The sequence below is a fragment of the Doryrhamphus excisus genome, linkage group LG21 (assembly GCF_037039965.1).
Source record: "Doryrhamphus excisus strain RoL-2023G ecotype Guam linkage group LG21, RoL_Dexc_Guam_v1.1, whole genome shotgun sequence".
NCBI classification, from domain to species: domain Eukaryota; kingdom Metazoa; phylum Chordata; class Actinopteri; order Syngnathiformes; family Syngnathidae; genus Doryrhamphus; species Doryrhamphus excisus.
This window is the reverse complement of record NC_136377.1, coordinates 4,517,039-4,534,674: the sequence shown is the minus strand read 5'-3', so window position 1 is coordinate 4,534,674 and position 17,636 is coordinate 4,517,039. Positions and strand designations below refer to the sequence as shown.

Below are 17,636 nucleotides of genomic sequence, written 5' to 3'. Positions count from 1 at the left end.
TTTTCTTTTTCAGTCTATGTAAAATGGGCGTAAATAACATTTGCAAGTACATTGTTTTTATGTGATGTCATCTAATAGTTGAATATTCAACAGGACTATCAAGTGTCAACAACATTAATTACCAAGCATTTTAAAGGGTGCTCTACAGTAACATTCCAACAACCTTTTATTGTTACATAGCTTATATGTAAAAGAAAAAATAACATGTGTACTTGTACAATACTTATTAATTAAAAATATATTTTTTAAAATAAACTTGTCAATAAGTCACACTGGAGGGGTTTCCAGCTTGAAACAACTTTTTAAGGTCATGCCACAGCGTCTCCATAGGATTCAGGTCAGGACTTCGACGAGGCCACTTCAGAGGCGAACTTGCTGGTCTCATTTGGATTATTGACATGCTGCAGAACCGATGACCGGAGATTCTCCTTCAGGACTTTTTGGTCGACAGCAGAATTCATGGTTCCGATTCTCACAGCAAGTCCTCCAGGTCCTTAGGCAGCAAAACAGCCCCAGACCATCACACTACCACCACCATATTTTACTGTTGGTATGATAACTCAGGCAAGTGAGGCCTGCAGTTCTTTGTATGTTGTTGTGGTCTCTTGCATGGGTTCACACCACTTTTTTCACACCGTAGAATTATTCCCTTCCCTTTTAATTGCTAAGGCTACTTTAAAAAATATATATACATACTACTACACTCGCCAGTGAGTCCAATATGCTTTAAAAAAAATGTAAACAAATGTCCGTGCGGCGACTCTGCATTTATAACGCCTGTATAAAGAACAGACCAAAGGAGAGCATGACGTGAAGTAACAGCCGCACAGGCTAATGTTAGCTTCTCCTCACAACAAACACTCCCTCATGCTGACTTTTCATGGAACTTAGGAGGTCTTCATCAATCATTGTGCGCTTTGACATTCGGGCTGAGCTAACGCTTCTTTGAAAAATACTTTTGGCAGACTTTTATTTCTTCTTTACTGGGCACATGATGCTGCATCGATCAGAGCTGTGTGTACAAATGAGTAGTGGAATGGATTGCAAGGTGGGTGTAAAGTAAAGACTCGGACAGTCTTACTTTGATTAAAGCAAACTTATTGTCTTATTGTTTGACCAGGAAACCAGGAATGGAGTTGGTGGTGGTGGTGGTGGTGGGGGGGTAATTGCCATTATGTCCTCCATTTTGAAAGTGGTCTTTGTGAGTTTGGATGATGTGGGGGGGGGGGGGGGGTGCTTAAAATGTGCTACATTAAAACCACAGTGACAACCAAGTCTAGTTAGAGCCATTGAGGACATACACGACATTGACTAACGGAGTAGTTTCATGTTGAAAAAGTATTTATTTACTTTTTTTTTGTTGAAAAAACACATTACAAACCTATGTGACATTCATGTAGTGATGTAAAAGGCTTAATAGCCCTTTCTGAATGATCTGTCAAGGGTATAACCAGCATGTCTTGCTTTTTTTTTCGACACTTCTCAACACAAGTTGGTAAAAGAACGTCAGAAGAAGAGAGGAACGTGCACAGGAAATGACAATATGTGAAGTAAAACCTACAATTAAATATACAACTATATGCTTTTATGTGCTTTGCATTACCGTTGTCAGGGTTTGATGTTTTTATTTTTTTACAGTTGTATTATGTGAAAATGTAACTTCCATTATTTCTTACATGGGGAGAACTGTTTGGAAGTACAAATAGGTTTGACTGTAGAGGTTCTACTGTAACATGGGGCTTCACACCAATCCTCCACTGATGGGAGGAATGAGATGACTTGATGACCTTTATGACACAAATGACCAACGGGTATGAAAACCTTGAAATGTAAACACACACACACAGACACACACACAAAAGGGTAGATGGAGCTCATCCTAGCCTTTTTCGTGTGTAAAAATACACAAAGAGAACTGCCCTGATGTAAAAGGGTTGTGCAGCACCAGCATGATGTAAACAAGACCACACGGTAAGATGCTGTTACCGTTTAAGGCCGGTAGGGGGCAATAGCATCCGTCACAAAGCCATAGTTTCCTTTTAAGAGGCTCCAAGTAAGACTGAAGGTGATTTTTTTCTCTGCCAACTTTCGCAGATTTTCTGTGAACTGTGTAAAATATTAAGTTTAAAATAAATATTTGATATTATTGATGTCTTTTTTTCTGACTACATTCAAAGTTTTCCTTAAAATGAATCTACCACAAATGGACAATATATATATATATATAATTCATGATAATTATAATTTGTTCTCAGAGTTCCCTTTACTTAACAGATTCAGTGTTATTATTAAATTAATGGACGTTTGTAATATATATATATATTTTTTTTTTAAAGAAAAAAAGGTCTTGTGTTTGCCCTCATTCGTCTTCGTCCTCCTCTGCGCTCTCCTCACCATCACTGTCCTCTAACAGCCGGGACTGGCGAGCCAGCCTCTGCGCCACGGCTGTTACCATGGCAGCGCCTTTCCCGCTGCCGTCCTCCGAAAGAAGGTAGGTGATGTCACACTTGGGGGCCAGGAGGCTCACCGTGGCCTGGAGCTCTGCACTGAAACTTCATAGACAAGACAAGAGCACTCATAAATCATCATGGTAAATTATTTTAAATTTTTAGAAGAATTCCAGCATAAGTAACATAATATCTTTAATAATTCCAAAACAGCAACTTTTGTCTTACTTAGGGTGTTTCCTGTACACCGTCCCGTCAACCCCCACAGTCGTTTTGAGGTGGTTAAGGCCGCGGCTGATGCGGATACGGTTGACGAGGGTGGCCAGGGCGGCGGCGCAGAGGCGGGCTGAGCGTGAGGAAATGGTGTCGCAGACCAGACGCACCACACGGACATCGACGGGGTCCCAGGTCAGACCCAACTTGGTCAGGATTCTGCTCCCGTTGTCCAGGCCGACGTCCTCCCTGAAGTCAACAACAAACAGGAAGTTAACATAACAAATATATTCAAGTTGGAGTTGCAAAAAACACAAAAATAAAATTCTGAAAAAAAATGCATCTCGCCCGAAGACAGCTGGGATAGGCTCCAGCACCCCCCCCCCCGCGACCCTCGTGAGGAAAAAGCGGTAGAAAATGAATGAATGTACAATATTAAGTGTAGTATTCTCATCTGACCACTGGGAGGCAGCAATGGGTGAGAGTGACTAGAGTTATTTTCCAAAGTAGGATAACCCACTCTTCAATGTCCGAGATGTATTTTGTCTCAAAGCCGTCCGGCGTCAGCAGTGATTCCGATGTCCGTCCCTGGAACAGCAACTTGTCCTTTGTCATTTTCACCAGCAGCAGACGCACAATCTCTCCCAAATACATGCCGCTGATCATCTTCTCAAAGCTGAAGAGGAGGAGCAGACATAGTTTTTCAGTCATCTCTAATGTCCTGTGGAGGACAGCAATTTTGCAGCTTCTCTCTCATGGTTTTTCCAAAATATATGAATAATTGATGCTGTTTTGTGGTTACATATGGCTTATCAATAGGCAAAGCATATACATGTTTAAGACTAGCTGGAACCCACAGCAAGTCAAAAACTCAACTCTGAGCCCCTGAAGTCACTTTGTGTCCACCCGCCACTCAGCTTCCCCAGGAAACACATTTATATGAAGTTTAAATGCGACTATAGGGTTGTTAGTTCATACCTAGAGCTCTCCAATAATGTTAAAAGCAGGTTTTGTATGCTCCCACTACAAAAATATTCCACTTATAAATAAGGAATCGTACTTGGCTACCCTGCGATTGGCTGGAGACCAGTCCAAGGTGTACCCTGCCTCTCGCCCAAAAACAGCTGGGATAGGCTCCAGCATAACCCCGCAACCCTGATGAGGCTAAGCAGTATAGAAAATGGATGGATGGATGGGTAATAAAAGTTTAAATGTGACTATAGGGTTGTTAGTTCATATCTAGAGGGCTCTAATTATGTAAAAAACAGGTTTTGTATTCTCCAACTACAAAAATATTCCACTGATAAATAAGGAATCCTACTTGGCTACCCTGCGATTGGCTGGAGACCACTCCAGGGTGTACCCTGCCTCTTGCCCGAAGACAGCTGGGATAGGCTCCAGCATACCCCCGCGACCCTGATGAGGCTAAGCAGTATAGAAAATGGATGGATGGATAATACAAGTTTGAAGGTGACTATAGGGTTGTTAGTTCATACCTAGAGCTCTCCAATAATGTTAAAAGCAGGTTTTGTATGCTCCCACTACAAAAATATTCCACTTATAAATAAGGAATCGTACTTGGCTACCCTGCGATTGGCTGGAGACCAGTCCAAGGTGTACCCTGCCTCTCGCCCAAAAACAGCTGGGATAGGCTCCAGCATAACCCCGCAACCCTGATGAGGCTAAGCTGTATAGAAAATTGATGGATGGATGGGTAATAAAAGTTTAAATGTGGCTATAGGGTTGTTAGTTCATATCTAGAGGGCTCTAATTATGTAAAAAAACAGGTTTTGTATTCTCCAACTACAAAAATATTCCACTGATAAATAAGGAATCCTACTTGGCTACCCTGCGATTGGCTGGAGACCAGTCCAAGGTGTAACCTGCCTCTCGCTCAAAGTCAGCTGGGATAGGCTCCAGCATACCCCCGCGACCCTGATGAGGCTAAGCAGTATAGAAAATGGATGGATGAATGGGTAATAAAAGTTTAAATGTGACTATAGGGTTGTTAGTTCATATCTAGAGGGCTCTAATTATGTTAAAAGCAGGTTTTGTATGCTCCTGCTACAAAAATATTGCTGCCAGCAGCATAGAAAATGTATGACTGAATGAATGAGTCAGACTTTCACTTATCACGGTTGAGTCTGGAACTAAGTAACTGCGATAAATGAGGGACAATTGTAATTTTTGTGTTAAAAAAAAATTGCACATATGCTGTCAAAATTTTGATTTTCAATACAATACAATTATTGTCAACTTTATATTTTTATAAAGTTCCCTGGTCAAACGTACGTGTGGATGCCGGGGTTGATGGACGTCTCGTCGACCTCGACGTCAAATTCCGTCTGGATATCTCTCAGTGAGCCGTCATCTCCGAACCCCCCCCACTCTGTGTTGATGCACATCCGCCCATCCGAGCTCTCAATGCGCTTCACGTTCTTCATCTCCTCCATGTAGCATGCGTTGGTACCCGTGCCTTTAAATGGAGACAAAAATGGAATTGGTAGAAGTCAGGTATTGGGGAAATAAGACACTATGTCCAACCTCTTTAATACATTTTATGTCAACACAAGCTCACCGATAATCATGCCGATGTTGCAGCTTTGATCCTTGTAGCCGCAGCTCATCATGGTGCCCACAGTGTCGTTCACCATGGCTATGGAGCCGACATCGTAATCCTTAAGAGCAAAAGTCAGGCGCTAAGTGAACGGCAAGTGAACTGCTCATTACTGCCTGAGTAATTGTAGTGTGTTGTAAAAACGGCTACACAACTAAAGAGTTAAAATGTGTTCACTCCTCACCCCCCTCCTGTGAATGGCTTCCCTCAGTAGCTTCACCACATCTTCACCAACCACTCCAGAGCACTGGAAGCCTTTAGTCCAGCGAATCAAGATGCTCTGTAGGATAGAAGTTTATGAAATTATGCATCATTTTTTGCATCTCATTTTATTTGTAGTAATTCAAAGGAAATTTTATTTTTCTTGATTAAAAGATGCATTTATTTCTTTAAATTACCATTATTTGAATTTTAAATTATTATTTAGAGGGCGGCACGGCGGTCTAGTGGTTAGCGTACAGACCTCACAGCTAGGAGACCAGGGTTCAATTCCACCCTCGGCCATCTCTGTGTGGAGTTTGCATGTTCTCCCCCGTGCATGCGTGGGTTTTCTCCGGGTACTCCGGTTTCCTCCCACATTCCAAAAACATGCTAGGTTAATTAGCGACTCCAAATTGTCCATAGGTATGAATGTGAGTGTGAATGGTTGTTTGTCTATATGTGCCCTGTGATTGGCTGGCGACCAGTCCAGGGTGTACCCCGCCTCTCGCCCGAAAACAGCTGGGATAGGCTCCAGCACTGCAAAAGCGGTAGAAAATGAATGAATGAATGAATGATTATTTAGTGTGTGACACCTTGTCAATTTCCTTCTGATGGCAGGGGAAGGAGAAGGTGAAGCCGAGAGGGAGAGTTTTCCCCTTCAGATCCTGAGAGGCAAGAAATTCACCTAGACAGGCGGCAATGTGATCAAATAACTGGAAAACAATGAGAGCAAACTCAAGTTTTAATGTTAACAGAACATGAATACTCATGTTAAAATGGTCACGTGTTGCACCTGTTCACCGCTTCCCTGCATCATTTCCTTCGGGATGGCGCAGATCTGACTATCCATCTTTACGACTCTTTGCTCCTCCTCCACCACCCGCACATGGAGCACCCGGAAGTTTGTCCCACCGAGATCCAACGCCAGGAAGTCACCTTTCTCTGCAAAGGGAGCAACAATCAAATCAGCCTTCATTCGTTCATTTTCTACCAATTTTCCTCACGAGGGTCGCGGGGCTGCTGGAGCCTATCCCAGCTGTCTTTGGGCGAGAGGCGGGGTACACCCTGGACTGGTGGCCAGCCAATCACAGGGCACATATAGACAAACAACCATTCACACTCACATTCATACCTATGGACAATTTGGAGTCGCTAATTAACCTAGCATGTTTTTGGAATGTGCAAGCCGCTGTGCCGCCAAATCAGCCTTAACACCGAAAATTGTAATGAAACACGTTACCCGTCCCGTCTGGCGTTGCCGTGACGAATGTGGGCAACATCTGGACGCACGCCTTTTGATGAGAGTGTCTGCCCAATCCTTGTTTCAGAGCTCGCTCCAGTCGAGCAGAAACCTGTTGCAGGACCTCCAGAGACAAAGTGAACTGATCCAGGTAGGTTTTTACCTGCAAAGAAAAAAAAAGGAACTTTTATATGAAGTTGAGCGGCAGTGGCTTCGGAGACCCAACACGGGGTCCAAAAACAGTAAAGGTGACGGTTTACTGTCACTATTGTTGTGCCGTTGGGCAAGACACTTCACTAACTTTGCCTCCAGTGCTGCCCACACTGGCCGGAGAGGGCGTAGGCACACATTGGCAGCCACTTTTCCATCAGACTACTACAGGGCAGTTGTCACTACGGATGTACATTACCACCAACAGTGTGTGACTGAGGAATAAATGGGTCCACTTCAATGTGAAGTGCATATGGGCGTTAAAATGTGCTTTAAAATTGAACTCTTTATTAAATAGTTCACTAGTTTATTAAAACTATTTATATAGTTTATTAAATGGGATTAAAAAAATGTTTGCCACTGCTAATATATATATATATATATATATATATATATATTTTTTTTTTTTACAATGATTTTCATCCATTGGTTTTGGATATTTGTTTGGATATTTATTGAAAATAAAAGCTACTCTGTTCATAGTGTAAAAAAAATAATGAAAATTGTAATAACGCCTTAATAATAATAAACGCAAAGGTTTTAATAACTTCTGGTATGTGGAGGAGCTTGATTTGTGCAGGAAAACATGGAAGGTTTACGATCATCTGGAGACAAAAACAACTATTCATACGTCTTTTCCTGTTTCCTCTAAAAGCTGGAAGGTTTTTGCACATAAACTTGAACCAAACAAGAAGGGACACTGGCAAAACAAATGTCCTTTAACTGAAAACACTAAAAACAGAAATCCCAGAAAGTTGTCAGCATCATGGATGCAATCTTAGCAGCAGTTTTACCCAAATTGCGTGTGCGTGTGTATTCACCGTTCTGATTGCAACACATAGCTCAGTTTCATCACATCCTGCTACTGTTGGTGAGTTTCCTTGGCATCTTTTAGGTTTGACGCCATCATATGTACAGTAGATGACGGTCATACATAATATCATCTATCAATTGTTTGCGTCTCAGAAGTGTTTCTATGTGTTGCTGTGTAACTAATATCATATTTGTACAGCTAATTGCATCCCTGTATAACATTTCCAGTAGTTTTCCAGAAGGCATGTTTTCTCATGCACCACTTCCCTCTCAATCCTTGCCACTAATTCCTGTCTGGACACGCCAACATCTGACTTCATTCCTTTATCACCACTCATCATTTGTAGATAAAAAAATAAAGCAGCAGTGAAAAGTGAAGGTACAAGATACCATTCAATAAAACAAGCTCATTTTCTAACAAAAGACTTTCACCCAGGAAAAGTATTTGACTGTATTGACCAACCAGTATTATATAAAATGAACCTTTTTGTCCCTCAGAGGATACCGTACCTCCTGCATGAGGCACATACAGAAGCTAGCAAGGTACTCGTATTACCTCGAGCTAACTAGCGTCTCTTTTAGAAAAACACAATTTCAATTAAAAATAATTAAAATATACACATGGTATATAAGGTGGAAGTCTAAGTTCCCCAAAAAAGGGGTTCAAACGATTTACATGAACTCTAAAAACCGTACTGCCTACCAGGGAGAAGAGCCGAGACATCTGTCGCAATGTATGCTGGGACTTGTAGTGTTACCGATTCCGGCCAGTTTTGACATCGCAGTTGACATTAACAATTTCCAAATTAAACGATATATTTTCCGATTTTTATGATATTCGTTAGTCTTTCAACTAATATATCACCGAATATAAAACATATAGAACACATATTAACAACATATGCACCTTCTTGAGCGTGTCAGGAGGGATCCCGTCACTGTGCAGTGTGCAGATGTCGCCACTCATTTTTGTCTCGTTGCCGGTTGTCTTCGTGCTCATCTAAAATACATAGGACATTCAAATATTCAAAACAACATTTGACAAAAGTGCCTGTCTAGACTCTAAATACCCAACTTTCAAAATCATTGTGTGCGTTTATTTGGATTTTAGGGTGGAGTGCACTCTAATATTCACATTACATAGAAAAAAAGAAAACTCCTCCACACCCTTTTTCCCCACTGAAGTCACACCTCGCAAGAAAGTACACTGTTAATTTACATAAAACCTTTATTCCAATCTCACACAATATAAGGACTATTCATAAATATACTAATTGCATAATTTCAGGTTTGCGATGGGAGCTTGGCAATAAGAAAGGGCTGACAAAAGAGCTGAAGTTGGAACTCAAGTAAGCAAACATTCAATAGCCAAATCAGGTAAAACGAGTTCGCACAATGGAAGTTAAATATGCCTTTAAGGTCTGCTGAAAAACCAACTACCGTACAGCACAGAAGAATGATAACTGCAATAACACTTGAACATGAACGCAGAGCTATTTTGTAATAAAGTTAAAAACAGCCTGTCTTGTTATTTGGCTACAAAAAGAACCAAGTGTAAATAAATAAAAAAATAGAGAAGAGAAGGAGATATAACTCACCTTTGGGTTGGTATCTTCTCACAAACTCAACTCACCCACCAACCTCCTCCTAAGGTGGTGAGGACACAGTGACAGCTGACTTTGTGTGGTTTAAAAAAAAAAAAAAAAAAAAGCAAACATACAAGAAGGGGGCAGTGTTTCCTTGCAGTTAACTTTGTCCTTGTTGGTGCAAGTTGTACTGTGTTGTGACACTACTGTTGCCTCAATTGTCTATTGAGGAAAAACACACAAAAAAACCCTCCAACCTGAAGAAAACCCTTTAAATCAGCCAGCACAGTAGTGACCTTACACTACAATACAATAATTGCTCCCTAATGTAAACACTGTACAGGATCTCTATTTAGCTTTTGACCATGTTTTCATGTAAAAACATTAAAAAAAACCCACACAATATGGAGATTATTTTTTTGTTATTAGCTGTTGCAAAATAAAGTGCATGTCATATAATTCTGATGACTAAGATTAACAATGACATTGAGCCAAAAGCGGAATTTTTTATGATGATGATGAGGAAGTTGACAGCGTCATTTGTGTTCTCTAGTTGGGAGTCCCTGTCAACACACAAAAGTGAAAATATGGAGACGCAGGGTTTTAAGTAAAAGATACAAAACTATCACAAAACTATCGCGATTAAGTGGAAATGTTATGAAATGAGGATTTTTTTTTTTCAAAATAAATGTTACAATATATCCAATTTGTAAATTCACTCATTTTCTACCACTTATCCCCACAAGAGTTGCGGGGGTGCTGGAGCCTATCCCAACTGTCTTCGGGCAAGAGGCGTTGTACACCCTGGACTGGTCGCCAGCCAATCACAGGGCACATATAGACAAACAACCATTCACACTAAAGACACTGTAAATTTACGGATGAATAAAGATGCTAAAATATTTAATCTAATTTGTTATTTTCTGAAACATTAGCAAAACACACATCTGCTTTTTCACTGCTACTTGAGAGTAAAAAAATGCATCCTGTACTGACAATTGAATAAAATAAACAATTTTATTGAAAATTGTAATTTTCTTTTAAAAGGATTACAGAAAAACATATTTTAATACATTTATCTTGAACAGTGTTAGCTTGTCTGATACTTTTTACTATATTTCCATCTAGTCTATATTTTTAGTGTACTAATGTACTACCAGCATGCTTTCATCACTATTAAGCAAGATGTCATCATTTGACGACATTGTGTTCTTTGCTTGAGGAAGAAAGCGACAGAAATGCACTTACGTAATTGTATGTGTTGTATTTAAGTCAAGTGCTTCACTGTCAGTCGTTTGCCCAGCATTGTGTTATACGGACATGACATACAAAAGGAGGGAATGTTTCAGTTCATGAAGAGGTAGCCTGAAACACACGAATATCGTAAAATATCCAGACGGAGACAAACAAAACGATGGTTCCTCCTCGTGTGCAAGAGTCTTAGCATTACATTCAAGTTCTTGCATAAATATTAATTGAAAAGACCGAGGTCAGTCAGAAGGCGTGGAGACATTCCGAGACTCCCCGCTGTCGTTATTAAAGGCCGCTCTTCACCTTCGTTTATGGCTCGGCTTCTTGAGTCGATTCTGTCGCTTGAAGTCGATGAGACAGTCTGTGGCCTCCGAGATGGGAGTGAAGGATTTGATGGGTGAGTTGCTGATCTGCAGAATGGAAACTCCTGCCTCCTCCTCCTCTTCATCATCATCATCATCATCATCATCCCTCAGATCAATGACATCGCTGGGAGTAAACACAAACACATGCTCAATGAACACATTATTAGGTACACCAAAATGATGCTCCCACCCTCGGCCATCTCTGTGTGGAGTTTGCATGTTCTCCCCGTGCATGCGTGTGTTTTCTCCGGGTACTCCGGTTTCCTCCCACATTCCAAAACATGCTAGGTTAATTGGCCACTCCAAATTGTCCATGTGAGTGGGAATGGTTGTTTGTCTATATGTGCCCTGTGATTGGCTGGCCACCAGTCCAGGGTGTACCCCGCCTCTCGCCCCAAGACAGCTGAGATAGGCTCCAGCACCCCCGCGACCCTCGTGAGGAAAAAGCGATAGAAAATGAATGAATGAATGACGACAATTAAGGTTTTTGTCCAACACCCTGACTGTACAAGGCAGAAAACTCCAAAGAGCTCGCTACAACATATCTAGAATAGCTCTAAGGCTAATAAATGTCAAATGCCCATCAAAGTCGTAATTAAGAAGCTTACGTACTGTTGCTCAAGTTCAGATCTGGAAGGACCGGCTTCTGCCAACAAAAATATCAATGTCATTTTGGATTTGGTATCCGAAAATGGCTCCAAGGCTAACCTGTGAGTCAATGTATCACATGAATAAATCTGTTATTCTTTGTTGGGCTCACCTGAATCCCTGCTTTCTATTTGCTCCAGAGCCGCCAACAAATTTCCTTTCTGCACGGTCAAAACAAATAAAATCATATATATGTGACAAAAGTAATACTGGCAAGTCTTACAGTGTTTGTGGACCGCTGTCGGATGCACAGCTCTGTGTGCGTGCTGAATTCTCGCAGGGGTACGGCTTTCTGACAGATGTAACATTTCTCCTGAATTCTGTGGGAAATCAAACGTTAAACATAACAGAATAAATAAAACAAACAAAAAGAAGGTGCTGTGTGCAACACGGTAGGTGCTACTTACTTGCCCGTGCTGCAGGCGTCGCCATCCTCCTCTGCTGCCCTCCTTTTCCTCCTCTTTCGAGGTTTCAAGGACACTAAAAAGAAAAAAAACAATAACAGTGAATTAACATTGACATCTAGTGGTGAGAAAATGGTACAACAGCAACTACACTGGCTTTAAAAGAGCAATACAATGGATAGTGGCTGTGAATGCATCATGGAACACATTCACAAATGATGTAGATAACACTATATGGACAAAAATATTGGGACACCATGGAGACCTACAGGAAGGGATACGTTTATGCCACTCCTCTAAGAAGATGTTGGGAGTGTCGGAATATGTGTGATGTCAGACTAGCAGACGTTATCAAAATTCGATTTTTGATTTCCTGCGCCATGATTCTCAGTGTTGTTGCCCACATTGTGTATGTGTGACGGTGCAGAGTTCTCCGACCTTGCAAATATTCAGCCGCGGGCCTGTTCTCGTCCACGGCGGCCGTCCCTTCCTCAATGTCGCAGTACGCTGCGTGCATTTCGATCTTGCCCGCGGGGAAAGTTTCCTGACAAATGGGACACTCCACGTTGGCTATGGGGCTCCTCTGCGGGAGGGTGACCGGATCCAGCTCGGGTGAAAGTGATCTTTGACGGCCTCGGTCCATATTGTGCTCTTCCCCTTCCTCCTCATTGGCAGGGGAGTTTTTTATTCCAACATGGCTGCCGATGAGGTGGTTTGCCTGCTCGTATCCCTTTGTTGAGACTGCAACGAGTTCAACAGTTTTCTTTCATCATCTAGTTTCTTTATTACATTGCCCCAAATTTTAAAAGCTCACCTTCCATCTCCTCCTCCTCGTCAACAGCTACATCAGTATCTCTCGTTGCCATTCTACAACCTTCGGGGCTGTTTGGCTACAGAAGGAAGGTTTATTATTTTTTCTTTAACATGCAGTATTACTCACGTTTTCATTGCAAGCCACCTTAGATATATCCATTCGATCCTCATCACTCAGTTGGGTCTCTGCGGTTAAAAAGGGACACTCGTTATGCAGGCATGAACTATATATAGTAAGTCTAAGTGTAATAAAACATCTCAGTACCAGGACAAACCACACAGTCATCAGTACCCAGCTGATCTCCTTCTCCACAGTCCGTCTCATCATCCTCCAGCTCTTTTTCCTGCTCCTCCTCCTGCTGCTGCTGATGCTTCTTTTCCTCCTCCTCTTCCTCCACTGCCGCCGTCGCCTCCTCCTCCTCTGCCTCTTCCTCTTCAGGCTCAACCGGAACGCTGTCACTGAGCTTTCTGTCCCTCATTCTTAGACCACGTCTGCAATACATCATCAACAGCTGGACTCAGAGCTACACAACAGGTTGTGTGACGTGAACTACTCCATGCAGGTGGGTTTTCACCTTCGAGGAACTTTGTGTCGTTGAGATGATTCAGGTGATGGGCATTTCTAGGAGGAAAACAAAAACTACAGATTTAGTGATTTTGGTTTGTGTAATATTGTGTAATTTGCAAGCACCAAAGGTGAGACAAATCTATCATATCCCTAACTCGTTTGCGCTTAGAAGAAGCCGAAACAAGACGTTTATGAACTGTATCTATCCTGGCCACTAGGTGTCACCAGTAACATGTGCTACACTTGATTGCTATTAATACTTAATACATAAATATTTATCTCACAGTAACAAAAACAACATGATAATAATAATAGTCATCATCATCATTATAATCATAACACAAGCTAGTCTCATGGCTGTACTCCAGCTAAAATTCACCGACGTCACTTACTGTCCACCAGCCCAGAAGATATGAACTGAAGTCTTATTTTGTCTTAAATGGCTTATTTTATCTGATTACATCTACTATATTGGGTAATATGAGTGTAAAGGTGATTACTGGAGTTTTATTTCCTTTCTAGAACTTTAAAAATTAAAAAAAATGTATTTAGAAAGTTACAAAAGGGTTTTTGATGCTCTAGACATGCTAAAATATTCAGTTTATGAACAATGTATCCTAAAATAGTGTGGCTAAAGTACACACGAGTGCTTCTTGATTGACTGGCGTGGACAAACACGGCTCATTAGCAATACAGCTACTTACACACAAAACGGCTTACTGACTGACATACTGACGTACCTCTGCCTGCGGCACGATGGCGTCTCCCCACTCAGCCTTCCTTAGCAGACTCCTCCGAGCCTCCTTCAAGCTCTTCTCATACACCTCCATCTGCGTCAGGATCACCTGAAAGGTGAATTTGCCTGTTCAGAATTTGCCAGTATTGCATGATGATAATAATGACAATGTGACAACAACCTGTGTGTAGGCGTCCGCATCCAGGCCTCTCGGACAGAAGGGAACGCCCCAATAGTAGTGAACCGTTGGCTGGGTGGACAAAGGCTTCGGAGTGCTCAGGCTGGAAGGAAACAAAAGACATGGAGGACATTATTATTCTCATGTTATTAACTGAAAACCTGAATGTCGTCATGCCTTAATTTCACATGTGTTGATATAATTTTTAATAATTGGACAGCTCTAATCAAAACCTTTTGTAAATGTTTACCTGCAGCTTGAAGTATTTGTCCCGAGGGTTGCTTCATCTCCAGCTACGTGGTTCTGAGTAGCTGCTTGAGCTTCTGATGTACAAAAACGCCTCTCCTCTGGGAAAATTGGACTAGGTGATATCACCAGCTGCAGAGTGCAAGAAAAACGCAACCAGTGTCTTGTATTATGATGATGATATGCCATAGCTGTACCGTCTCTTCCTCATCTTCTTCAGACCACTGTAGCGTCATGTCACTGGTCAGCTCCGCTTCTGGGGTGCCTTTGGAAACATTGCTTAGCTCTTCTGCAGCTCCTCGCTGTGTTGAGAGAATGTGCTCCCCATCTGTCTCCAGTAAGACAGAGCTTTCTGAGAATGGCTGAGAGTTCTTGGAGGAAGCAAGATGCTTTGAGGGAGCGGGGCTCCTCGGGAATACGAGGCTTTTGGGTGGACAGGATGTGAACTTCGTAGATGGGCTTAAACTCTCTTGAGAGGAGAAGTTGAGGTCTGAGTTTTGTCTCTCTGGACTAAGGACATCTGCCGGGCACCCGCCCTGCTGAGTTTCTCTGCCAAACACGGGACTTTTTAGATACTCATGATACTGCATTTCAGTATCATCTCCCTCGTCTGACTCGGAGAAGAGCGGACTTTTGTGACATGCCGACGTGTCTCTCTCGGGTATGCATAGCTCGGGGTCGAGTTGAGAGCACAACACAAAGCCAGTGGTCCTGCAGGTCTCCACGAGGTCCTGGTTCAGCTGGGTGAAAGTGACGCTGACTGTGCTCACGGGAAAGACAGGGGATTTAGGGTGCTGGGAGTTGTCGATCTGCGTGGAATCACAACTCTGGTTGATCAAAGAAAGGAAACGATGAAGAGAAGCGTAACTATCCATAAAGACAGACATCAGCATGTTCAAAATGTTACTTGAGCTGTGTCCAAAATTGCAAGCCGTGACGCCGAGCTGCTTGTTGACGCCTGAGAGCAGATTTGGTGAGTTTGCGTCAACTCTGGCGACGGGCCTTCCTTCCTTTTCTGCTTTTTCAGACGGCTATTTTGTCCTTTACATGGCACTTCTACAATTACATCATTACATACACAGTTAACACTTCAGCTGATCTTCCTTGTACAAAACCATGCGGATTCACATACAAACCACAGCAAAAGTCTCCTCCATGACCCACCTTGGCTCAGGTTGGCCCCCGCGGTGCAGCAATCCCCTGACGCTGTCACGTTGGACTCCGCCACGCCGTTTGAGTGTAAACGTCTGTGCCGAGAGCGGCACGTCAACAACGAGTCTGCTTCTGTCAACATGCTCTGACTCTGGGAACACATCTGGGAGATAAAAAACAAAACACAATTTGCAAATCTTGGATATTTGAAATGTGTAATATACTCACGCTTTCTTTGATGGCTTTCATCATGGCTTCTTCTTCCTGCTGTACTCTCAGCGCACTGACATTGGCTTCCTGTGCGCTTAGACGCAAAGCCAAGGCCATCATCTCCTCCTCTGTCATCTCTTGCGCACAAAGCAACAATCAAAGGCCATGTTTCATTTTCTTGTTATATACAGAAATCCCTCATTTATTGTTGTTAATTGGTTCCAGACCTGACTGTGCTAAATGAATTTCTATGAAGAAGAATTCTTTATAATTATGTAGTCAGATCAAACACAAAAACAGTTTTGAACATTATTAGAGCCCTCTAAATATCAAATAACAGTATTTATTACCCAATATAGCAGATATAATCAGATAAATAAGCATTGGATAATCCAATGTAGGGTTAAATATCATACTACTGACACTTAGTGACCAGTGCAGAATACTAGTGAGTTTACCTTTGGTTTTGATTTTGTTTTTCCTCTCTTTTCGCTGCTTGTCTCTGGCTGATACCGGAACCAGAAGTGAAGTCGAGCTCTCAACCTAGAGTAAGAAACACCGCCAAATTTTACACACACACACATCTGTGCCCAAATATATCATAGAAGGACATATAACTGGAATGTTGTCAACAACCTGGAACTTCTCTTGTCATACATTTTGATACAGATATTGGTCTGCTATCAGCAACAACAACAAAAAAATAGCATTGAATTGGATAGAAGCAATCAGTTCCAAACTCCAGTACAGCATTTTATCCATTATTTTCAACCTTTTTTGGTGTTTTTTTACATTGGAAAAAATTTGCGGCGCACCACTAACTAAAAACGTTGCAAAATGTCACTACGACCTCTTACGTGCATCAATAAGTCTATTGTAGGAACGAAGCAATTAGCTTCGTGTTGCCACACGGACGAATATTACATTGCTCTGCCAGTCTTTACACCACGGACACTCGACTATGACATAATATTTGCAGAAAATTATTATAATTTTTTTAAAGTGATATTGGATAATTCCTCACGGAGTATGCCGTGACACAGTGGTTGAAAATCACTAATCTAAGGTGGCCAAATTTGTTTTCCACTGTAATAAATACAGAAAAACACCTTATTAGCATAAACGTTTAGATCTTACATCAAGGGCTGCATCTTCCTGTGTGTCTTCGGCCAGCAACTGGCTTTCAGGGGGAATGTCCCCGTTTGTGTTAGTTTGTTTCCTCTGAGGCATACTGCTCGGCTCCAGTGTTACTCTGGCAACAAACACAAAATTTTAAACAGTTCTCAACATAAAAACCTGGTCGCAGTCAAGTTAAATATTAAAGTCACTCGTCATTAATGTGTGATTAAGCAGCGGTCTTTTAGTCCAGAAAAAAACGACTTTCAACAGTCGCTCTATTCACTCTACGAGTTAGCAAAGTAGAATAAGGACCAACCTAAACAAACGGCTGTATAGCACACTTGCTAGCGTCATGACAGCGCATACATTAATGAAGCAAATAGTACGAATAAAAATATTTAAGAATTAAAATCCTTACGAAGTGCACATAAGTGACAAAAGGCAGTCCGGTGATCACTTTCCATTACATGAGAAGTGCGGTTAACTGAAGCAGTTGAGTGGAAAAGCACTCACGGCAGAGTTTTTCCTCACTTTCGCGGCGCCATGCTTGTTTCGGTCTGTAGGGTCACGTGACGACTACGCAAGAGCTCTTCTGTGACGACCCCTTCAAAGACAGTCG

The 17,636-nt window shown here is 41.9% G+C and overlaps 2 protein-coding genes across 4 annotated transcripts; both read right to left on the bottom strand.

Moving 5' to 3' along the window:
• Positions 1-1,240: 1,240 nt before the first annotated feature.
• Positions 1,241-9,875, bottom strand: LOC131138336 (hexokinase-2-like). The gene is made up of 11 exons (XM_058087166.2): positions 9,340-9,875; positions 8,649-8,741; positions 6,719-6,881; positions 6,272-6,420; positions 6,072-6,191; positions 5,462-5,557; positions 5,239-5,338; positions 4,953-5,136; positions 3,181-3,336; positions 2,676-2,909; positions 1,241-2,552 (listed from the first exon to the last, which is right to left on the bottom strand). Exons 2-11 carry the CDS (start codon positions 8,739-8,741, stop codon positions 2,360-2,362), a joined length of 1,488 nt encoding a protein of 495 aa, XP_057943149.2. The 5' UTR covers positions 9,340-9,875; the 3' UTR covers positions 1,241-2,359.
• A 486-nt stretch (positions 9,876-10,361) lies between these two features.
• Positions 10,362-17,610, bottom strand: uimc1 (ubiquitin interaction motif containing 1). Of its 3 annotated transcripts, none has more exons than XM_078787567.1 (20): positions 17,436-17,610; positions 17,036-17,150; positions 16,357-16,441; positions 15,917-16,035; positions 15,701-15,851; positions 15,444-15,592; positions 14,734-15,363; positions 14,541-14,668; positions 14,294-14,393; positions 14,117-14,221; positions 13,384-13,430; positions 13,074-13,300; positions 12,954-12,994; positions 12,810-12,885; positions 12,434-12,736; positions 11,999-12,071; positions 11,815-11,911; positions 11,704-11,752; positions 11,556-11,586; positions 10,362-11,067 (listed from the first exon to the last, which is right to left on the bottom strand). In XM_078787567.1, the coding sequence occupies exons 1-20, from the start codon at positions 17,444-17,446 to the stop codon at positions 10,878-10,880; spliced, it is 2,727 nt and encodes a 908-aa protein (XP_078643693.1). In that variant the 5' UTR covers positions 17,447-17,610; the 3' UTR covers positions 10,362-10,877. The 3 variants fall into 3 exon arrangements, with proteins under 3 accessions (XP_078643693.1, XP_078643694.1, XP_078643692.1); XM_078787568.1 differs by having other exon boundaries at positions 11,556-11,589; positions 13,101-13,300; XM_078787566.1 differs by having other exon boundaries at positions 11,556-11,589; positions 17,436-17,609.
• Positions 17,611-17,636: the final 26 nt, after the last annotated feature.

What these genes read in the sequence shown, in the direction of transcription:
- LOC131138336 (XM_058087166.2), bottom strand. Translation starts at nt 8,741, where the DNA reads ATGAGCACGAAGACAACCGGCAACGAGACAAAAATGAGTGGCGACATC. An exon ending in AAGCCATTCACAGGAGGGGG is followed by an intron (nt 5,339 to 5,461) that starts GTGAGGAGTGAA and finishes TTTGCTCTTAAG; the next exon opens with GATTACGATGTCGGCTCCAT. An exon ending in CAACATCGGCATGATTATCG is followed by an intron (nt 5,137 to 5,238) that starts GTGAGCTTGTGT and finishes CTCCATTTAAAG; the next exon opens with GCACGGGTACCAACGCATGC.
- uimc1 (XM_078787566.1), bottom strand. An exon ending in TGAAAGCCATCAAAGAAAGC is followed by an intron (nt 15,852 to 15,916) that starts GTGAGTATATTA and finishes TTTATCTCCCAG; the next exon opens with ATGTGTTCCCAGAGTCAGAG. An exon ending in CGACACAAAGTTCCTCGAAG is followed by an intron (nt 13,301 to 13,383) that starts GTGAAAACCCAC and finishes GATGTATTGCAG; the next exon opens with ACGTGGTCTAAGAATGAGGG.